The 24351-nt window shown below is 46.3% G+C and overlaps 1 protein-coding gene across 1 annotated transcript in view; it reads right to left on the minus strand.

Annotated features, from left to right (window-relative positions):
* Positions 1-24351, minus strand: part of LOC116953249 (tenascin-X-like) — a 115451-nt gene that overhangs the window by 87884 nt on the left and 3216 nt on the right. Inside the window, exons 2-13 of the mRNA XM_076074714.1 lie at positions 15584-16313; positions 13815-14480; positions 12074-12189; positions 9700-9850; positions 8607-8876; positions 6961-7311; positions 6006-6392; positions 5408-5812; positions 4673-5056; positions 2809-3219; positions 2289-2693; positions 3-424 (exon numbers count right to left, since the gene is read on the minus strand). Of these exons, the coding sequence (XP_075930829.1) occupies positions 3-424; positions 2289-2693; positions 2809-3219; positions 4673-5056; positions 5408-5812; positions 6006-6392; positions 6961-7311; positions 8607-8876; positions 9700-9850; positions 12074-12189; positions 13815-14480; positions 15584-16154 (4539 nt within the window). The 5' untranslated portion in view covers positions 16155-16313. The remainder of the gene's footprint in view (positions 1-2; positions 425-2288; positions 2694-2808; positions 3220-4672; positions 5057-5407; positions 5813-6005; positions 6393-6960; positions 7312-8606; positions 8877-9699; positions 9851-12073; positions 12190-13814; positions 14481-15583; positions 16314-24351) is intronic.

Consider the following 24351-nt stretch of genomic DNA (forward strand, 5'->3'; position numbering starts at 1 on the left):
CAAATATATGGACTGTTTAGATCATGAAGAAAACATATTAAAACATATGAAGATGTACCTGTTTTAACTTGAGCCACCAGTGGCTTGGAAGGCTTTCCTCGCCTGTAACCAATGAGCTTGATGATATATTCAGTGTCATCGATCAGGGCTGTAAAATCAACTGTAGAAATGTGTCCCGGCAAGGTTTTTTCTAATGGTTTATCTTGGCTGTCAATGGGCTTGCATTGCACAATGAATCGCTCGAAGACTTTTGGATCTACCACCCACGACACCTTCATGCTCTCAGACGTGATTTCAGTTACGTGCAATTCATCGGCCGAATCGGTGGGAACTCCACTCTGCGATTTCACCAAAATTTCTCTCGCAGGTAAACGCGTCGCCGTCTCAATTAATTCAGTTGTTGAAACGTCATCAATACCTCCTGCTGGTGTAAACAACAACAAATGCCAGTTGAACCTTTGTTTTTTTCTAAACAAAACATCAATATTACATTGTTATATTTAGATAATTAAAACATTGTTATATTTAAAAGTTAACTGAAGCATTATGAAATAAAACATGATCCCTCTTTCAATTTGATTTACTCTCGATTGGATGTTCTTTTCACTAATACAGTCTTTAAGGCTGTATACACTTGGCCAGACCAAGTCTTTGCATCTTTTTGCAGATCTGTGCATCGATTTGTTTCGTACAAGTAAACTTAAACTGTTGTTGTAAACAATCAACTTAAAACACGATAAGCTATTGATGGTCATATATGGTCTCCGCTAAGTATATGAAATAAATTAAACATATTTACACATCTATTGTTTTAATACATGTTCCTTCATAATACATTTATGTGTTTAACATGCCCACGTTTTAAACTGTTCCACCAATGGCGTCAATGGGTTTTTTTATGTCATGTAACCAATTAGCTTCATGGTATAACCTGGGAAAATTGTTAATGTCCATAAATTACGGTTTATGGATTTGGCCCAGGTAGGGCTCTTCAAGACATTTCTTAATGTTATGAACACATCCTGAATTATTTATTCATGCGACTATTTAAATGTAGATTTTTTTTACGTACATTTCTTCATATGTCAATTCAATAATGTTATGCAGTATGGATGCGAGGGCCAATCCTGTATTTTATTTTGCCAAGGCAGCAACTGTATTGCACATCCAATTAGTTTAATTAACAACACAATTATTATTCTTTGGGTCTTTCGGTAAAGCCACGTAGAGAGAAAAATAATAATACAAAAAAATATCGCAACACAAGCAATCTTCATCAGGTGAAAAAATATAGCGGGAGAGCTGCTGAGGCAGGATTTTATAAAGGTTTGAGATGGGTGTAGCCCAAAGGTCATAAGCGAAGTGGGCGGGGCTAGAAATGAAATTTGCATATGAATGTCAGATCGGAGAGCTGAGCTACCTGCACGACGACGAGGCTGTGGAGGTGGCCATTGTATTGTGAGAGATTAGCATGTCAATGTAGGAAAAAACGAGGGCCACCGCCACATCGAGGAAAACGAGCAATGGTGGCTGTGTTAGTGAGACATTTAGCCTGTTAATGTAAAGACATTTAACCTGGTAGTATAACTCAGAGAGTCGAAAATAACTGCTAACATTGGCAGGTAGGATGGAAACATCACAGATAGTTATGACTTAAACTGTTTAATAACGTCATTGCGATGATTGCTCAGTTTGCACCCATCTTCTCGGTTGAAATTGTGTCTGTGTTTATATATCTGGATGGCTTCATTAACGAATCTTTGCTGATAGCCAGTGGGTTTGCAGAGTACTTTCATCTTGGAAAAACTAAATTTTCTGTCTGCCCAAGGCGTTAAAACAATGATCAGCCACGGCCGAGGTATTGGTCCTACCGTGTTTCAGATCTGCCTTATGTTCACGAACACGGTCTGAGACATGTCGCCTAGTTTCCCCAATGGAACTACTGCTGCAGACACAGCTTAGTTTGTAGACACCGGGGTATTGCATGTCAGGGATCACATCCGTCACAAAAGTATTACACAAGGTGCACTTGGCACATGCAAATTTCGTGTCCAGATTAAATTACATTTCGAGGAAATTACGTCTAATCTGTTTGGTAGAATCAAGTACTGCCTTGTCTGTAAGTCATAATACAATTCTATCATGCCTACACAGTTGAGTCTTTTTAAAACCAAGAATGAAAATGGAACTTGCATTGTATTCCTCTACTGGATTGAGATAATGTCAATTGTATTAATAAGTTTCATATATGACAAGCTCTTTAAAAGAACAAGTGATGTAACAAATACCTGTTTTAGCTTGAGCTACAAGTGGCCTTGATAATTTCCCACCTCTAGATCCGAGGAGTATAATGACATATTCTGTATCTTCATTGAGGTCCACCAGATCTACCGTAAAAACTTGACCGGGTATCGTTTTATCGAATGGCTTTTCCAGACTGTCACTGGGTTTGAATTGTACAATGAAGTGGTCGAATGTTTCTGTATGAACCACCCAAGAAACTTTCATACTGTCCGATGTGATTTCCGTTATGTGTAATTCATCGGCTGAATCAGTGGGAGCTCCGTATTCTGACCGCACTGAAACTTCTTTTGGAGGGACATATTTGGTGGTCTCAGGTAATATGTATACAGCTGTTGTGCCTGGTATTTGCTCGATTAACACATCCGGCATTAACGTCACCACTTTTATGTCTGCAAAAGATAAGTCATGTTGATTAGTTAATGCATACAATGATGTCATCAGATTTATATTCATGTAAAATTGTGTTGTTTATCTTTAGCACTGTAAAAGTAATAAAACAAATACCTGTTGTCACCAGCGCCATCAAAGGTTTGGAGGGCGTTTTCCGCCTGTAACCGATCAGCTTAATGGTGTATTCTGTATTTTCAGTCAAGTCTAGCAGATCTACCATGGAGACTTGACCGGGTAATGTTGTCTCCAATGGTTTCTCAGCACTGGCAGTTGGCGTGTATTGCACAATGAAATGGTCAAAGACGTGCGGATCTACCACCCACGAGACCTTGACGCTATTGGGTGTAATTTCCGTTATGTGCAACTCATTGGCCGAAACAACAGGAACGCCTTCGGTTGACTCGATGGAGACTATACTTGGACGTAGTTGCGTGATGGAAGCGGGTAACTCGTATAAACCCGTTGTGCCAGATAGTTCTTCAGGCAAAACCTTTGGAGGCAATGTAATAATCTTTTGTTTGCACTCTGTAGGAAATAAAGGAAAAAAAAACTACATATATCAAGTGTTAAGGACAGGGAGGCAGTATGACACCGTGATTGTGGGCTCGCGGAGGTGATAACATTGACTGTGACGATGCCGACAATGATGGGATTGGCGTGAGGTGGCAAACAGGGCGTAGTGACACGTGGCATGCGGGATGGTGGGTGATGCCGAAAGCGGCGTCTCGGGACGGAATCGCCAACCGTTTGCTGGAAATTGACGGGAGAGACCACCCAGCCTGGCACAGGCGCCGTGACGACGTCACCATCACGTAGTGGTCGAATGGCCTGGTATTGGTGGTGTATAGGTTGCCAAAGTGGAACAGCTGGACGAGACTTAACCAAGTAGGATGTTAATGGTGGTGTAATGAGGAGAAGGCGGGGGAGGGTGAGGCGAAATTAGGACATGGCTAAGAGGCTCAGCCCTTGGATGTGTTCACGAATTTTAGAAACATTCGTTTAGTTTATTTACATTATTTGGCTGCGATATATTTCCACATGATAAACCACTTCGGTGAGCTATCATTTGTGGCCAGGTCGCTTCTGACAAAGAAGCTAATAGCTCAGTGGGCTTTACCTGGTAAAAAAAAAATTGTGTTAGTAATTTCCTTACCTTTTCTATATAATGCACTCCTATCGTGTGTTGTAATGTTTGTTGCTGTAACTTTCTGAACCTGCCCCTACTGTATATCTGTGAAAAAGAGCTTTATAGCTCATCCGATTCGTGCAGTATAAAGATTCTGAATTTGTGTAGTGTTAGAATAATTTGTGTTGCTTGAGTGAAAGTCACGTGACTTTAGTATAAGATTTGTGCACTGAATGTCAACGAGATTGTTTAGTCAATAGTATAATGTGCGTTTCGTAATTGGCACATGGCTCATGTGGCGTTAGAATGTGTACATTGTAAACGTAGTGTATTAGCTGTGTAACAACAGAATAGGGGATGTGTGGTATTTACATTTTTGTGTAGTGATAGTATAAAGGTCTCACAGAGAACTTGTGAGAGGTTTAGATTTGCATAACGGTTACGTGATATTCCCTGGGTACTCTGGACAATGTCTCGCATCATGAGTGTCTATTGCCATGTATCATGTCTGGCCTTCGTTCTTTTAAGATGCGTGGGGGAGAGGGCTGGGGTGGGAATTGTTGATCTAGGTAGAGAGGGAGTAGCATGAAATGAGCTAAAGAGATGTCTTCCTGGTGGTGGCAATGAAAAGAGCTTAATGGCACTTCATGGCTCATCGTATTCCTCCAGTATAAATAAAGATTCTGACATGAGATGTGGGGGGGGGGGGGGGGGGGGGAATGAGTGAGCCCAGCACATCCGCAGCAATATGATAGATCGGCACACAACGCAACTACTTTGTGCATAAAGCTACGTATTTTTTTTTAAAATAAGCAACAATGGCAAATAGATGCGAAATATATATTTAGATACCTGTTGTGACCTTCGCCGTAAGTGGGTTAGATAGCTTTCCTCGTCTTAAGCCGAGAAGTACAACGACGTATTCTGTGTTTTCTCTTAGATCCGTGAGTTCAACTGTAGATGCATGTCCAGGCAACGATTTGTCGACGGGCTTCTCACGAAGGTCAGCGGGATTGTATCGCACAGTGAAACGCGTAAACACTCGAGGATCTACCACCCATGACACCCTCATGCTATCGCAGGCAATGTCAATAATGCGCATCTCATCGGCTGCGTCAGTTGGAGCTCCGAAGGGTGACGACACGAATATTTCTTGCACGGCCAGCTGAGTGGTCGTATCAAGCAATTGCGCAGTGACTGTTGTGCCAGCAGTTACTCCATGTAAGAAATCTGTCCCTGTAAGGTATGCAAGGGTAAACGAGTGTTACACTTTTAACGTATTATTTTAAATATGACACTGAGAATAAGTTAACCATCCTTTGGGTTTTTCGGTAAAGTCACGTGGGTAGGTTGAAAGAAAATAACAAAAACCTACGACGTTTCGAACGCAACACAAGATGACGACCGCTTGTGTTGCAATCTAAATGTCGTAGTTTTTTTAAAATATTTTCTTTGAACCTATCCACGTGACTTTACCGAAAGACCCAAAGAATGTGAATTCCTGCAGTCACGAAATTTTTTAAGTCAAGATTTAATAAGTGAACTATTCATGGAAAGTACATCAATAAAAGAATGTTGAAAAATTACCTGTTCTAACTTGTGCCACCAGTGACTTAGAAGGCTTTCCTCGTCTGTAACCGATCAGCTCAACGGTATACGTGGTATCTTCCGTCAAGTCTGTCAGGTCAATTGTGGAAACTTTGCCAGGCAATGTTTTTTCGAGTGGCGTCTCAGAACTGTCCGCGGGCTTGTAGTGCACGATGAACCGCTCAAAGACTTTTGGATCTACCACCCACGACACCTTCATGCTCTCAGACGTGATGTCAGATATCACAAGTTCATTGGCGGAATCAGTTGGAACCCCAGACACAGATGATACCGAAACCTCCTTTGAAGGTTCGTGTGTGGTAGTTCCAGGCAACTCAACAACGGTTGGTGTAATGGCCTCATAGATGACTGCCGTGGGTAAAGGAGTTGATCTCGCAATGTGTTCTGCAAGGTAAATAAAATAATGTTTAAATATAAAAAAATATTTGTAAGAAAAAATGTAGAATTTTCAGGTAATGATGAAAAAGATTGCAATATATGGAGATGTACCTGTCTTAACAACATCCCACATACTCTTTGAAAACGTGTGGAATGTTGAAGCAATAAAGAAAATATATTAAAACATATGAAGATGTACCTGTTTTAACTTGAGCCACCAGTGGCTTGGAAGGCTTTCCTCGCCTGTAACCAATGAGCTTAATGATATATTCAGTGTCATCGCTCAAGTCTGTAAGATCAACTGTAGAAACTTTGCCAGGCAATGTTTTTTCGAGTGGTTTCTCAGAACTGTCAATGGGCTTGTATTGCACAATGAAGCGCTCAAAGACTTTTGGATCTACCACCCACGACACCTTCATGCTCTCAGATGTGATGCTAGTTATGTGCAATTCATCTGCTGAATCAGTTGGAACCCCAAGTATTGATATCACTGAAACTTGTCTTGTCATCCACATCCCAGTGGTGTAGAGTTCCTTATCAACGGGTGACTCTGTTGTGGTCTCAGCAATGGGTTTCGATTCTTTTTCTACCAAAAACAATGAATGGTTAGTTTTCATCACCTATAGAACATTTACTTACCGTACATTCACTTTTCACGTTTAAATTAATAATAGTTGACAAATACGATTTTCCAACAAAATGTTCAAAACATGTTACAAATAAAAAAAAATGTCTCGCCGTAACATACTTTTGGTGATGTTAATGTGTAGCCATGCCGCTGTTTTATATTCGTATGAAGTTTTTTTTTACAATAATTTTTCAAGACAATTGTATGAATGGTGCAAAGGTGCGTGCGATAGGAATGAATTACCGAAAGTGGTTATGGAAAACGTGAGGCTTATTTGCAAGCAAATACTGCTGATACCTCCAGCAAAGATATACTGCCACACAAGTCATGAAAGCAGAGAGATGGTGCAGCGATGGATGGTTTTTTTTCGGTTAATATTCCCTGAAAAGGAATGGAAAAAGATGTCAAGGTATTGTATGTAAATATGTAAGCGTTAACCATTGAAATGTTTCCTGTGAAGCAAATGGAAATGGCGTTAGTACAAATTTGCAGATGGGATGGAAAATTCCAGCAAAGCAATTCATACCTGTGGTCACCCTGGCCTTCACGGGCTTGTAAACCTTCCGTCCCCTCGACGCCACAAGAGAGATCTCATACTCTGTGTTTTCGCGGAGCTCTTTGAGGGCAACGGTTGTCACATTGCCGCGCACGGAATATTCCGAGGGCAGTTCAGTGCTTCCGTACGGTTTGTATTGCAAGACAAAGTGGTTGTAGATGTCGGGCATGATCGCCCACGACACCGTCATGCTGTGTGGCTTGACGTCGTAAATCTGCAGCTCTTTCAGCGAATCAACTGGACTTTCAGTGGGAGTTATCACCGACTCTGGCGGCCTCTCTGGAAGATAGTCTTTTGTATCCAAATCGGTTGTTTGGTACCCTTTGGTCAAATAGGACAAGTTTAGAGACGAGTGTCAGTATTTTCATTAAAAAAAACACATTTAAACATGAATGATTTTTCAACAAATGGCCATTCCATCCATACTAAGGGACCGGTTATCGTCGGTTTTTACAAAGAAATTATCCTCCGTCGAATGAACACTCAGCGAAAAACACCATTTTATCACGTAATTTTCATGCAAGCTCGATCTATTCTTCGTCTCCTTTCGCTTTGTATCCATTGCTGTAGGTGCAAACTGACACGGTGCAGTGTGCCCACATATGCCGTTTCCGAGCCACCGCGGTTGATGACATCATGTCCATTTTGCTGAGTAGGCAGTCACAAACTCCCATCAACCATAATTTGTGTGTTCAGATGTGGAGAGTGAGACAGGTTGTGTTTCGTACTGCATCGGTACAGTGTGCGCTTTTATGAATGAGTGGTCAACACAACATTGTGATTGAGCATCTTACCATGCATTTGACGGTTTAAGAACACACATGCCACTACATTTTAGCCTTCCCTGCACTGCATTGTACGTCAGACAAATGTACACAACTAAATTCGGTTAACTCTCTCTCAGACTTGGCAACACCTGCTAGGTAAACTATTTAAGAACGAGTATACTGCACGCTTAATAACAAAATGATTGCAAGGCAAAAATCAATATCAAGAAGTATCGTGGTCAGTTCTGCCAATGCTACCACAACTCAACATCTGATCCTTCTGTCAGAGCAGAGCTGCTGCATAGTTGACAACCAAACCTCTTTATAGGGACAGAGATTATCCCCCCCAACGCCCCCCAAAAAATCTAACGGTATCCACATTACCTGACAACAAACCTATCCTACATTCACTCGTCAATTTATTTCACCGACAGTCTAGCTTGATTGCAAGAATCTCTGCGAACTGGCCATTTTTTGAGACCAAACTTCACAGCAGGCCATTGACATTCAAGACCCACAAACCCAGACGAATGTTCTTTCCATAATTATATTGCCCGCACTTCCGGTCAGCATGGTTGGCTAGGTACGGTGCGAAAGAAGTTCGACGTACATACTTCACATATTTTAGGCTGCGTCATCGGCACGCAAAGCTCCGTAAAATTCATTGCAATAAAAAAAGAGAGAAATGCACCGTTTCAAGCACTGCATTCTTCAGTTCCCGAAGAGGCTCCCAGCACGTGGAAGCGAAACGAAAACGATGCACAACCCCGCTCAACAACACGTGGCACAAACCGAGCATGTCAACAACCGTTCAACGCGAGCGCTCGTCCACGCCCGACCGCCGCTCACCGGTGACGAAGCTCTGGATCTGCTTGTCGCTCGTCTGGGGCCCGCGAACGGAGTGCAGGGTGACGGTGTAATGCACGCCCGGGCGCAGGCCCTGCAGCGCATGCTCCGTCACCGTGGGCTGCAGCGACACCTCCGTCTTGCGAGCGCCTGGTCTGGTCGGGCCGTAGGTGAGCACGAGGCCGTCCACCAAGGCGGACGGAGAGGTCCAGGACAGCTGCGCCGTGGTGTCCTTCACGTCCTCCACCTTGAGATCCTTGGGGCTGTCGATCACTGGGGGGGGGGGGGGGGGGGGGGGGGACATGTATTTTAACGTGTTGTTTTCACCACCCATGTTAATCTGCCTTAACTGGCCCAGCAGCAGCCTAGTTCTGTGTCAGAAGCGGCATCCAGGACCTGCGTCTATGTTCTTACTCTTCATGAGCCATAGATGGGCTCAAGACTAAACTGCCTGGTCCCATGTGTCCCTATCCTCAACGTTTTGTTTATTTCCAGGTGTACTACTGTGCTGTAGGGCTCTCCCCCGATGTGTTTTCGGGGCTGTCAGAATAAGAATGAGAATATTTATTTCTACTGGAGGAATCCAATGAGCTATAAAGCTCTCTTTCACAGTTGTCCAGCAAGGGCACGTCAGAACGTTACAACAATAACAAACAATGCAAAAACATAATAGGCGTGCAAAGTATAGGAAAGGTAAGCAAATCACCAAAACAAAATATAAATAAAACGAAACTTTTTTTTTTACCAGGTGAAGACCACTTAGCTATGTCATTCTTTTTCATAAGCGACCTGGCCACAAATTGAAGCTCTACGAAGTGGCTTTTCACGTGGAAATTTCCAGCAACCAAATACTTTCAATAATCTGTAACTCATGCTTGTTTGGCACGACGTCCAACGTGTCGCTCCACGTGCTCGGGAGCTTGCGGCAACGGAAACAACTTACTGAAAAATCCTGGATCTGAACCTGCGTTTTTCGGCCACCGCCCACTGAAAAAAATCCCAGCCCATGGGAACAACACACGGGGCATCCGCGTCTTACAACACGCGGCGCAAAACGTGAAAGCACATCGAGAGCAACACCTCCAGGTGCGCTTACAGGTGCTGAAGAAGGACGTGGTGGGTTGACTCTTCTTGTTGTCCTTGATGGCCACCAGCGAGACGTCGTACTTGACGCCAGGCTCCAGACCCGTCTGGGTGTGGCTCGTCTCGGTGCTGCTCAGCGTCGACAGCAGTCTGTCTGGGGTGTCCTGAAATCGCCATTAGGAGCGCGCCGCTAAGTTAGCAACGCGACTGGGGAAATGTGCGCATTCAGCCGTGACGCGCCACAACAATGCGTGATGAGTTGTGTGCGCAATATATATATTTTTTTTGCGTTAAACACAGGCCCCATGGTTGAGATGGAGTCGTCCCCGCTCCTTAACCTCCTTTTGTTCCTCTCTCAAAGCCTCACTGCCTCTTCTTCTTCGCCGATTCCCTCTTCCCTCCCCTTGCCCCTCCACTTCTTCCCGTCCCTCTCCTGTAGCCCTTCCGTGAATCCTAAGTACCCCTCTATTGGGGTCATTCATTCCTCAGCCCTTGCGCACAACCTGCCACCTAAATCACTATGTAATGTTAACGCTTTAAAAAATATATATATTAAGAAGCTTATGCTAAAGGGCGCTCTTTAAATAGAAAATAAGATAAGAGTACCATTGCCAAGAACATCCGGTATCCCTGCAGCATGTCTTTCACAAGCCTGACACTGCAGATGAGGCAAAGAAGATCGAAACCGCTCCAGAGTTCACTCGCTCAAACAATATTGGTCGCGAAAGCCAATAGGCCGTTAGACTAAATCTTTATTTTACTGGTACGTGGATACACGTGATGGAATTCTCCTTGTATGTGCTTTTCCGAATGAGCTATCATTGCAATGGTTGGCATAGTAGCCAACTGGACAGACAATTGGGCTTAAGAGGGTGGAGATTGCAAAGCAACTGGTGGTAAGCCCGATGAGATGCGTTGATTCCCCCTGCTTCCACACACACACACTGTTGCTCCACAGCAGCGCGTTAAGATTTGATGACATCGCAGCAGTGCTGCTGCGGTGGCCCACTTTACTCCAGTGACCCGGGTGCTGCTGCGGGGTCAACTTTCTGCCCCGCCTCCTCCCCCCCACTTCTCTCTCCCCCCCCTACTGCCGAGGCCTACTAAATAACCTCGTGCCACGGCAGATCTCTCGCCTACTTCAGCAGTTTTTTTTTCTTGCCGTCGTTGGTCCCACCTGATGACGGTCGCTTGTGCTGCGATCGAAACGTCGTGATCTATTACTTTTCTACCTACGTGACTTCACCGAAATAATTTAAAGAGTATTTTAAGACATCATTGTCCGACAACGCCGGTGACCAAATCATCCAGAATGCATTTGACCTCGTGACGTCTGGGAAGCTAAGCAGGTTTTGAGCCTGGGCAGGGGGTTGGTGGACCGGATACAGGTTGCGAAATTTCCTCCCAACGGGGCATCGAGGAGGTGCCATACCCTGGCACTGCCGCACAACACGGTGCGGACTAATATCCCCTCGCCAACACTCAAATCCCATCCCTTTTCCCCATCAGTCAATACTAATGTAACATTTTTTTTAATTCTCGTAAAGCGCTTTGACAAAAGCACTGCATACAATTCTAGATAATCTTCTTTGGTTCTTTCGGTAAAGTCACGTAGAATGAGAATAAAATAATAAAATAAAATAACGCAATAAAATTCTCACTTGTGTTGTGGCCGAAACGTCGTGAGAATTTTATTGTGTTATTTTATTATTTTATTCTCATTCTACATGACTTTACCGAAAGAACCAAAGAAGATGAATCCTTGCAGTCACGAAAGCTTTAAATCGAAATTCTAGATAAGATAAGACAACAGGAATCAGATGTCGTTTTGAGTTTAAGAATATTCACACAGTTGGAGTCGGCTGCTGCGGTGCTATGTTGTCCACAGGGAGCCAGGCAGCCGAATAAATTGTTGTATTGTACTGTGTGCTCCGATGTCTATGCTTCCTGCCTTCAGAAAACCCCCTCACTGACCAGCCTGGTGAGTCATGGTCGAGTAACATCTTGGGCCCACAACGGTATGGGGGAGGCTGTCATCCAGCAGTGGATTGACAATAGCTGATGATAATAATCGTGAGTAAAGGATAATCCACTTATATATATACCCCACTAAAGTACGTAGGCAAGCGTGCTAAACCGTAGGTGTGCGTGGGTTGCGCTGCTTGTTGTTCGGCAAGCTCTCTTCGCTCCGCGTGCAGGCCAGCTTCTGTGGTTCCTGAAGATGCCTCCGGCACGTGGGGTGAAACGTCGGACGTCGATGCCCAACGAGCACGCCGGCGCAATCGACAACACAACAGAGGGCTTGTGTATACAGCACTGACGCAGTACGTCTTGAGGCAACCTTTGTCAGCCGAAACGTTGGCGCCCGTGCTCGCCGTTCGACTCACCTCGGACGTGAATATGATCTCCCAGCTCTCGACGGGGAAGGGTAGAGCTGCCCACCCCACCTGCACTGAAGACTCCGTGATGGAATTGAAGGATATTTCTTTGGGGCCGATGAATGCTGAAAACGGAAAGACACAAACGCTCACATTTAATCTCCACAAGGTCGGTGGGGGGAGGGGTGGGGGGCGGCAGTGACGTGGCCGAGCGGTCGTGCGATTTGTCACTCGTTGCGGAGCTCCGCGGTCTGAGCCACATGGCCGACCCTGGTTAATACTGCGGGCGTACCGAATCGTAAAACAAAAAAAAAATGCGCAGCGGATGTTGCGGATGCCGTGACGTTTCTCGAAAAAGGAAAAAAAAAGGCGCCACTGCGTGCCAGCAGCATCTCGGTCCACTTTTTGCCAAACCGGCGGCGAAGTGCTCAGAACAGAGCAACATTCGTAGCGGTCGTTGCCCCCCCCGAATGTGAAACTTAGCAGGGACCTTCCCAAAGAGGAGCATTAAGATTCAGTGAGGCTTTTCTTGGTCAATAAACGTTGATAATAATATGGTCACATGGGGTGGATCGGTGGTGCAGCGGCTGGCACTCTGTGCCGTTAAAACCCGCAAGGCAAGTTCGATTCTCAGCCACGGCTAGCACCAGTGGCATGTGATATCTGAACTGTTTACCACTGTGCTTTGACTATCGTGGTGAAGTAAGGTCAAACAACCCATCTAAATGGCATGGCATGAATTGTTAATCGGTTGTAAATTATTAAAAAAAGCTTGCACATTTCTTTAGATTGTAGGCTCTGCACACTTATAAAAAAATATATTGTTAATGTAGCGTTACGTTCGTGTGATATACGTACAGCCCTTTTGTCAATCCACTGCTGGATGAGGGCCTTCTTTGCATCACGAGGGTTAAGAGGATTGTTTGACCATGCTTCATGACGCCGATCAGTGGGTGAAGGCTGACAGCCGAGATGCGGAAGCCAAGAAGTATAGTACAACAATGGATTCTACTTCCCACCCAATAGCCCCACTGCCATATGACAACCTGTTATATGAATGGTGGATGCCCATCCATGCACTTTCCTGGCGCGAAACCTGCTAAGCTTCTGAGACCTAACGAGATGACGTGCAATGTAGGTTATTCACCAGAGGGCATGTAATATATATTACGTAGTATCCACTAATATTTTACTCATATCACAGTATTTACAGGAAGCCATAACAGTTGTGAGAATCGAGAAGCAATGCTGACAATGCGTTACCACCATAACTGAATGACATAAAAGGCTTACATTCTAAAAGACAAAGAATCCATTTGGAACTCTAGCTAAGCACTGCATTGTCACGTGATGGAGAATGGCCCAAAGAAGGAGATGTTATAGAACTATTTCTGAGATTCCCTCAAGTGATCACTTTCATCTGACATTTTTAATAAAACTGACATTTTTATTAAAAATAACAACTCGCTACACTTGGGAACCTGATTTAAGCACGGCTGGATGAGACCAATGTCAAACCCAGGATCTCAGCAGTTACAACTCATTGCTAGCGCAGAGGTACCACGTGGCACATCGAATATTTCTCAACTTAATCTCTACAGCACGAATGACGACGTGCATCATGACACCCAAAACAGTGGTTGGGGGGGGGGGGGGACCCCATCTCAACGGCACGGCAAACGCTATCTTCGATGCACAAACACAAAAGCAGGGTGGGGGGGGGGGGGGCGGGCAGTCTCGCGGAGCTCACGCGTGCCGCAGTCTTCCCCGACGAAGCCTTTGTCGCAGATGCAGACGCCGTTGACGCAGTCGCCATGCCCGTTGCAGTCGTTGGGGCAGCTGAGCACGCTACACTCGGGGCCGGTGAACCCCGGCTCGCACACGCACCTCCCGCCGACGCACTTCCCGCGGTCGCTGCAATCGTTGACGCACGCTCCCCCCTCGCCGCAGTCACTGCCGCCGTAGCCCCTCTGGCAGACGCACCGCCCGTTGACGCAGCGGCCGCGGCCGTTGCAGTTGTTGGGGCACCGCGACTCCCGGCAGTCCTCTCCCGAAAAGCCCCGGGCGCACAGGCACTTGCCGTCGACGCAGCGGCCCCTGCCGTTGCAGTCGTTGGGGCAGCCCGGCTGGGAGCAGTCGGTGCCCGCGAAGCCCCGCTCGCAGACGCAGCCGCCGCTGACGCACACGCCGCGGTTGCTGCAGTCGTTGAGGCAGGCGGCCTGCCCGCAGTCGGGACCGCTGAAGCCCTCCTCGCAGTCGCAGACGCCGTCCACGCAGGTGCCGCGCCCGCCGCAGTCGCTGGGGCACGCCGGCTGCGAGCAGGCCTTGCCCGTCCAGCCCTTGTCGCAGACGCAGCCGCACGACTCGGTGCTGAAGGTGCCGTGCCCATTGCAGGGCGACGCGATGTCTGTGCCGCCTGCGAGAGAGGTGGGCGCCGCCGGTGGATGTTGGGTTAGGTGAACGGAGAGTCGGAGACTGCGTAGGGGTCGGTGTCGAAGCACACTATGCAACTCGTCGCTGTTGCAATGGACGCTGTTTTATAACCGTTTAAAAAATATACGGCAGTTGGCGAATGTTTTGGTAAAATTACCTTCTGCTGCTCACTGTGGAAAAGGGTCATGGAACTTGTGATATATATTTGCAGGAGAAAGGCAAAATGTCACCCAATTATCCCTTTCATGAGTAACTGAAATCACAAACATTTGGTAAAAGGTTTCGTGCAGATGTTTCAAATTTACACTAATGTGTTTGGCGAACATTTATCCGGTTACTTTCATAACTTTTTCGTGAAGGTGAAATAGGATGGGGGTGGGGCGATGATGCCAGGCACATGGTGACAAAGCATCCAGGAGGTTCATATTCTTGGTACTTTCGGTAAAGCCACAAGAAAATGTATTGTGGTTTTCACACCTGATGATGATTGCTTGTGTTGCAGTCGAAACATCGTGAGAATGTTATTGTTTTATATTTGTATTATTTTATTGTTTCCCTTCTACGTGACTTTACCGAAAGAACCAAGAATATGAATCCCTGCAGTCACGAAAGCTTTAAATCAAAATTCATCCAGGAGGTGCCAACAAATCCCAGGGCAGTCCACGGAATTGGGTAGCGGTGGTGGGGGGAGGTCATCTAATTTAAATTTTTAAATATAAACTCAACTATTTTTTATTTTACCAGGTAAGGCCCACTGAGCTATGTTGATCTTTTTCATAAGCGACCTGGCCACAAATTATAGCCCAATGAAGCGGCCTTTTCGCGTGTGGAAAATGTATTGCAGCCAAATACTCCACAGGCATATCGGTTCGAAAACGCGTAGGAGAAAAACCAGAGGACCCGGAGGAAAAAATGCATGCGACCACAGGGAGCGAGACATGCAAACTCCATGCATACAGGCGTGAGGGTCCAGATCGAACCCGCGACCTCGTGTAAACCATCTCGCCACCGCGAGCTTTTAACGGCATTGTTGATCTGCCCCATTGGAATCGGACAACGCATGTCGGATGGACGCGACGGACGGACCTACGGCTCCGGGCGCTGCTCCGCAGCAGGCGGCAGAGGAGCACTGCTGGCGCAGCGACGAGATCTCCTGCTCCATGAGCTCCACGCGCCGCACGAGCTCCCGCAGGTCGGGGAGCCCCTCCGTGCTGCACCCGCACGCCCGCTTCGGGATGCTGATGCGGTGCGTGAACACCACCTGGCTGCCCGTCTCGTGCGTCTTCTGCGTGACGGTGCCCAGGTCTGACTCGCCGCCGCCGCCGATGTCGCCGTCGCCGCTGCCGCTGCCGACCACGGGCCGGGAGTCGGAGCCGGCGCCGTCGGGGGGGCCCGCGTCCAGGTCGACGGCGCACAGCGATCCCGGCGGGACATTGATGTTGTAGACGTGGTGGAAGACGATGGGCTGCTGCTGCTGGTCGTCCGAGCCGCCGCCCATGGTCAGGTTGCGGTACGGCAAGTCGTGTGGGGCGGCGCCGAGGCCGCCCGGCTCGTGCCGGTGCGTCTCCACCGTCAGGCTGGCTGCCCACGCGCTGGCTACGAGTGCCAGCAAAACGATGGCGGGCAGCGGCGATGGAGTCTTTGGAAGGAGGGCCATGGCGCCGGCCGAGCGGGTCGCTCGACGGCGGAGGGATGGGGGGCGGGGGGGGTGAGGAGGAGGTGCGGTGGTGACGGTAAGCCTGGCGAGGACTTGCACTGGAGTCTCGTGAGGTTCTTCTTATCGGATGTGTCGAAACGAAGAAGAATCGTACTGAGCCTGCAAATGAAATGACATCGGAAATTACTATGAATGCCGCTCTTGCGTTCAGCCCACAAAAAAAGTTCGAGGTGCCCTCTAGCCGAGCCACTTTTCAAGATTTTCGAAATCTCGAAAATGATGGGGAAAAGTGCAGGCCTGAAACTGCTTGCTCACAGCGCTGCTGGAAATAGGGCTTCCACCAGCGGGAGCTCAAAGAGAGATCCTCTCGAAAGTACTTGGCCTTCCATACTGGTCATACGTCTTGGAATTGGTGGGACTACCCGCACTTTACCCAACATACGCAATCTGCCAATAGACAAACTGGGGTGCACATATTTTTACTGCTCAGTGAATATAGGTTGGGGGGGGGGGGGGGGTTTAACAACGTTGCACTATTACTGCTGTGCTGGGAGACCAAACCAGCAACCTCTGGAAAACAAATGTCTGTTTTATTAAAATGATATTAAATTGGATTTGAAAAATGGCAGTGCACAGATGTTTTTCTTTGTTTTACCTGCCACACACAAATGCGAGTCAGACACTTGTCGCGGATACATTGTTGAGTTTCCCCACATTCTCAAATTACCTTGTAACAATTCCAATAATAAAAAAAACCACGTGATTCCAATAGTCTCACAGTTCAGGGCTAAACTATGACAACAAAAAAGATAACACCAGCATATTATATAAATGTTTAACATGAGGTATACTGGTGCCTCTGGGACCAGTCCTAAAGCAGCTGCCACTGAGAGCTTAGGACCAATTCCAGCCTTCGGCCATCCATAAATAAACTGGGTTTTGAAGTGTAGTGAGTTGATAATCTTAGCCCACTAACCAATGACTTTATATAAAAACAAAAACCATCACGTTAAATTCAGCTCTGAGATTAAACAAAATATTAATGGTCTTGACTGCCATGTGACAATTTGCTCTATAGTCGGGAGTGCGGGAAGATGGATAGCAAATCTCTCATGAAGAGATCTCAAATGTGGTGGCCTCTGCTTCGGATGACCATTCCCTAACACTCAGGGTTCTTCTTTCGCTGTGAGTGGCGTTGATACATTCATGTCGAGGCGAGTGAGTGAGCCAGTGGACGGCCTGGTTGCCAGTGACTTATCGAAGCAGGCTGCTGTAGTTGGCGTTATCATGTGGTCCGTGGTGCGAGACGTACAGGGTGGTGTGTCGCTCAGCGAGAGTTTCAAATGGGACACGATGTCTCAGGCAACAACGGCAAAAGCGCAAATGGAATAAAACTGGGAAAAAAATATTTGCGCGATCTCAGATGGCAGCATTTCAGGTGCCACGATAAATAGAACAGAAGCATTTGTGTCTCCAACACAAACAAATACAAAATGCTGTTTGCTCTTATGCCACGTTCCCACCACGTTATGACATTCAGCGCGAGAGCTGAGAAATCACACGGAGTGTACACACTCTGTTTAAAATGTACTACTGCTGAAATGAACAAAACGGGGTGGAACGCCCGCTTTTGAGTTTTACATCTGTACGTATTTTATCCACAGTTCCCACGCACGAAACAAAAATCCCCCATGTGACCTTAACAGACGGTTCGGGCAATTGCTGTGAGCGAGCACCACGTGCACACACACACACACACACTTGCTGGAAAACCAACCATCGCATTGCGAGATCCCACGTGGCACGCACGTGCAAAGTTACTGCTTGCACTTCAAAGTGCTTCGAATAGTTTGTTGAATATGTTAAATGAACTCAAATAAATCCTTGTCATTCTGGTCCCTCCGTGATACGCACGTTCCCCCCCCCCCCCCACCACGTCGTACTAGGCACCACCACCACCACCACCACAGTGATCTGTCCATTGAAATCGATTATTGTGCTCGCGATGCACAAGTCGTGCATCGAGTGAGAACCGATTAATAATAATTCGTGAAAATCACTATGCGATTGTATAAAACTAAACTTGTTTTTTTTACCGGGTAAGGCCCATTGAGCTGTATTGCTCTTCTTTGGTTCTTTCGGTAAAGTCACGTAGAACGAGAATAAAATAATAAAATAACACAATTAAATTCTCACGACGTTTCGGCCGCTTGCGTTGTGGCCGAAACGTCGTGAGAATTTTATTGTGTTATTTTATTATTGTATTCTCATTCTACGTGACTTTACTGAAAGAACCAAAGAAGATAAATCCTTGCAGTCACGAAAGCTTTAAATCTGTATTGCTCTCTTTTAGAAGCCACCTGGCCACAAATGATAGTTCACAACGAAGTGGCTTGTCACGTGGCAATTTATAGCAGCCAAATACTCTAAACGCGTGACGTTGATTCTAAATGCGGAGGGAAAAATCGGAAGCCCTGGAGAAAAGTCCACACGTCCACCGGGAGAGAGACATTCAAACTCCAAATATATAGGCGTCAGGGTCTGGATTGAACCCACGACCTCATGTATACCGGGCGAGGTAGTTAACATCTCGCCACCGGGGTACAATGATGCTAACGATGCGCTGCAAGTGATATGCTAACAGGTGAACAGCAGTCGTTAAATAATGCAATTTATTTACTCCGAAAAGCCTCGCAGAGTCTACTATTTTTTCCACAAGAGTACCGCATCGGGGTTGCTTGGCCAATTCGAATTGGTGAGCGAATGGAGTACCAGGGGTAAACCCCTGGCATGCATACCGCACAGACAGATTTAACACCACAGGCAAACCAAAGATATTCAATCTTAACGTGGACTTCAATAATAATATTCATTAAAACAGCTAAATCTCAGAAGCGGAACGGTTGGTTCAAACTGGACAGTGCTTTCATGGCCGACATGCATAACAGGTGTTATAGGCCACATGTTTAGTAGCACAGGGTGGTGCAGGAAAATCCGTCACGCACTACTGTAGTCCCTCACAGCTACAGTGAGGGCAAAAAGTATTTGATCCCCTGCTGATTTTGTACGTTTGCCCACTGACGAAGAAATGATCAGTCTATAATTAAAATGGTAGGTTTATTTGAACAGTGAGAGACAGAATAACAACAACAAAAATCCAGAAAAACGCATGTCAAAAATGTTATAAATGGATTTGCATTTTAATGAGGGAAATAAGTATTTGAGCCCCTCTCAATCAGAAAGATCTCTGGCTCCCAGGAGGTGTCTTTTATACAGGTAACCTGCGTCGACCAGCGCGGTTAAGTACGGGGATCCCTCATCAGTGCGAGCGGGTCGACAAAAAAAGCTGTGAGCCTACGGAAGTGGACCGAGTCCATCGCCGAACATCAGCAAGTCACCCGCACAAACAACCGTCCCTAGCTACCGAGGGTCCAAGTAAATTATGGGCGTCTTCAGGGTGATGTAATGTTTCGTGGGATCAATGCTCTTGCCCCACACGCCCGCCTGCCCATCAGTGTGAGGTTTACATTCCTTCGAGCACCCGTTCAGTAAGATTTGACGTAACGCAACGCACGCTTAATGCGCAAGCCAACGTGGCCTCTCCCATCTGCATAGAGACAGATTGGCCAAATAAACTTTTATGTGTGTGTGTGTCTGGGGCGGTGGGGGGGGGGGTAGAGTGGATATAATCCCAGTTTTCTTCTCTGTTCATGTTTAAGCAATGTGGCACGTATTTTTTCTTTTATATATCTGGCAATCTCTCCACCAGGCAGTTTAAAGAGCTGCACCGTCGTTCGTTAGTTAATTGGCATGTCAAGTGTCATGGGGTGAAGTGTGGGTGCTTAGACCTCTAATAATAATGATACTTTCATTTTATTCCACGCCGTTCATGCCAACAGCATCCCACAACGCTGCGCATTGGTTATATATGAGGACCAACTCCCATACACATGGTTTGTTACACACGGCGCGAAAGAAGCCCAACACAGAAACACACGTAGATACCAAGCGAACGAAAACTTTACGACTACCCAGCAAAATAAAAAAATGAATAAACAAATGAAGAAGTGGCACCAAAACAAAAATGACAAACAACAACATCAGCAAAAGGTTATCACAGCCTCTTGCAAGACACATGGCCGGCATGGAAGAGTAGGCCAAATACACTTTTGAGCACCCTCTAGTTAGCGGTGTGGGGGGGGGGGGACCTTCTACCAGCAGTGGCGTCATCAAGCAATTTGAAGGCGGCACACCCTTTAACATGTCCCCCCCCATTATTCAACATCCCTGCAGGTTCCCGGGGATTCACGTGTCCGCTCGTACGCCGCGTGGCACGTTGTCCGAGCGCGTTGCTGGGCCGGCGAATTCGAGCGTGGCGCGAGAACTCGCATATTTTGTCGCACGGCGCGCACAACGGCAATAGCTGTCAGGCGTCAACGTCAAACGGCACGGTAACGCAGTTGACTTACGAAAACCGCGCGCGCGCTTTCAAGTGACACCTCACGCATTGGCATCGAGGTTGGCCTGACAGGAGGCATGCAATAAACGTGCGCTTTAGAGCATTTGGCTGCCATACATTTCCACGTGATGATAAGGCCACTTCGTTGAGTTATGCCATGTGGCCAGGTCGCTTTTGAAAAATAGCTATGTAGCTAAGTGGGGCCTTACCTTGTAAATTTTAAAAAAACATAGTTTAGTTATAGTTAACATAGAGATGGTCTGCGTATCGCACGCCCGGTGAGTTGCTTTAGCGCTGAGAGTTGATGGGGGAGGAGGTCGAGCGGGGGGGGGGGCGGTCAAATATCAAGGGAGGAAAAAGACCACACCACGTTAACTCCTAAAAGGAAGTTATTGCTCCTGCACATTTATCCAAGCAGATTTATTCACCGGGAATGCTTTGCCACCGGTGGCAATCATTCACCCGCCTGGCAAGTGATCCTATTCTTGGCACGTGTTCCCGGCGACGCAGGCAAGCCCACCAGAAGCACAGCGGGGGGGGGGGGGGGGGGGCGGGGGAGCTCTCGTTCCCGCCCCCCCGCTACTGGGCAGCGCAGTTCCCACCACCGGAGAGAGGGTTCACACGAGCGGCTCACTGAGAGTGTCTTCTGACGAGCGTACAAGCCCAGGACAGTTGCCACTTGAAGGAAGCAAGCAAACAAACGGAGCACTCGAGCCGCCAGGACCTGAGCTCCCCCGTTGTTTGTTTGGGAAACATTTGAAAGGTCGATTCATAATAAATTAATTATTTGTTTTGGCCGCCACGTGACGATCCGCTCGGAGTTGTGCTGAGAGACAGTCCCACCGCCCGACACAGCCAGATATTAACTTTGTCGCTGCATCTGAGCGTTTAAAGAATGCGCCGATTGTAACGATTTAAAACTCATATTCTTAGCTCTTTCGGTAAAGACCAATTCTTCAACCACATCAATTCTATACACCCAGCCATCAGATTTACCATGGAAGTCGAAGAAGATGGCAAGTTACCTTTTTTGGATGTCCTAATTAAAAAGAGACCTGATGGTTCAATGAGCCACTCTGTCTACAGGAAGGCTACCCATACGGATGCTAATCTGAAACCGGATTCCTACCACCATCCATCACAGAAGAATTCTCTCATCAAGACTCTGTATCATAGAGCCCAATGCAAATCCGACCAGGAACACATAGGCAGTGAACTCAAGCACGTACACCAAGCTCTTAAGGCTAATGGTTACTCCGACTATACAATCCGCAAAGCTATCACTCAAATCATGAAGAAGGCCCTCTTGAGGAGCCTTTCAAAACCATCACTTTACCCTACATTGCGGGGATCACAAAAAAATATCTCCAAAATCTTGAATAAACACAAGATCCAGGTCCGTTTCAACACATTACATAAAATCCGTGATCTGGTTCCGTCTGTAAAAGATGTGATTCCGGACATACAGTACCCTGGTGTCTACAAACTAAGTTGCCTCTGTGGTAGTAGTTACATTGGAGAAACCAAACGCCATGTCTCGGACCGCATTCGTGAACACAAAGCAGACCTTAAACACGGTAGGACCAACACCTCGGCCGTGGCAGATCATTGTTATAATTCAGTAGGCTCACATGACATTGACTTTTCCAAGACAGAGGTTCTTTGTAAGCCATCTGGCTACCATGAGAGATTCGTTCATGAGGCTATCCACATATACAAGCACAGAGACAATTTCAACCGAGAAGATGGATTCTGGCTTAGCAATCATTGGAAAGATTTGATAAACCATTTTCAGGTCTTAATTGATTGTTCACGCTTACAGTGGCTTTCAGACAGCATACATTAATTTTTCGTCTCCCCCCTCCTCTTTTCAGAACATAGATGGACTCGTCCTTCTAAATAAACTGCCAAATCGCTGCGCGTGGCGCTGACGTTTTTTTATAAATAAATAAATACACCGTTTAAAAATAAATAAATTAATGCAAACCGACACACCTGATGACGACCGTTTGTGTTATGGTCGAAACGTCGTGATAATTTTTTATTGTTTTATATATTGTATTATTTTATTGTTTCCCTTCAACGTGACTTTACCGAAAGAGCTAAGAATATGAATTACTGCAGTCACGAAAGCTTTAAATCAAAGCTTTAAAACTCGTTGGTCAAGTTAAAGAGCAATTCTCACAAGAAAGTTGTTTTTTTAGTTAATCGACAGAATTGTCTAAATTCCGGAGAGCTGCTACGTGTTAAACGCTTGTACACCACGTGACAATTACATTTGTTTGTCCGTGTTGCGTGGTGGTGGAGGTTTTTGATTTTACACAAATTTGCCCGAATCATTCTGTGGCCTGACCCAACGATATATTATGAATCATCATAACATTGGCTGCAAAAACCTGTGTGTTGCATTTTTAAAGGGCGTGCGCCTTGATTAACGTGCTCGTCACCATACCACGTGTTACTTCTTCAATAAATCTCACCGGTCTGTGCAGTCGTGCAAGGGCGCAGCCAACATGTGTCATCTAGTGGGACCAATCCCTAGGACCAGCGACATCTGTTGAATTGTCTCTTCAACAAAAATCGCACTTACACCGGTGGCAGGATTATGAGCAGTCTCTTTACATATTGAAACATTAGCGCTGTGACTACATGCCAGAAATACATCGATCACGCTGTACTCGGGTGGGTTTTGCCATCACCAGCAAATGACAAAATAAACTGTGATACCGGCACCGTTCCAATGTCCATTAATACTCCTAAAGCACTCATCCAAAGCAAATACATAAATAAATAAACGTATAAATCACGTTCCGCCCAGCCACCCAATGACTGTGATCATCCCTGTCATATTTCAATTGTGGCGAATTTTCACCTCTTGGGAAGTAAAAAAAATAAAATCGGTTTCACTGTCACGTGACAAACATTACACTGCAACAGGAGAGGGAGGCAAGTGATGCCCCATAGGTGCGTGGCCCAGAGGCTGCTCACTTGATGGCATCCCAGAAGTAGTTCTGCACTACTCCTCTCAAAATTGGCCGTATTCTCGGAACACAGCGGGGTTTTGCACAACTCTGCAAGAGATCCGCACGACCTTTTCTGTCGGCTCATGTTATGACAACCGTTCTCCAACAATTGGGGATAAAGCTGGTGAGAAAGGCAGAAAAAAAACTCACGAAAAAAAACCAAAACCCCCATCGGTTTCCTCTGACGTAAACCATAAGTGTCTTCTCATGGCCAAGAATGAATCCAACGATGCACTCAAAGGAACTGCGCAATTATCGGACGTCTGGCATCACGCATGAAACTCGCCGAAGGCCTTACATCACACGTACAAACATTGTCCGTGATCCACCGGTCAATTAGCCTCCCCCAAAATCGTCACGAGTACTTTAGCGGTGAGTGACGAATACAACTAGCGTGAATGGGTGACCTTCCACATGTCAACCCCATCGATGGCTTCATGCCATGGCTCAATAAAAAAAAAAAATTTTGCACACACGCCTTGTAAAATTCAGGATTGTCATTCTTTACACATAATGCAATGTATTGTGTACGTAGGAATGCAATGCTTTTTTTGAGTGCTATTAAGTAACAGGCTCAAGAACCTTAGATAAACTTACGTTTTATATCTCAATAACTTCTTACCCTACGTGACGTTACTCTCTTTTTTTTGGGAGCCGTGTAACAATGTTTAGCGCTCGCAATGTGACGAATTGTCACGTTTAGAGGTTGCGATTA

This window comes from Petromyzon marinus, chromosome 50, assembly GCF_048934315.1.
Source record: "Petromyzon marinus isolate PM22_M1 ecotype Great Lakes invasive population chromosome 50, UKy_Petmar_22M1.pri1.0, whole genome shotgun sequence".
NCBI lineage: Eukaryota > Metazoa > Chordata > Hyperoartia > Petromyzontiformes > Petromyzontidae > Petromyzon > Petromyzon marinus.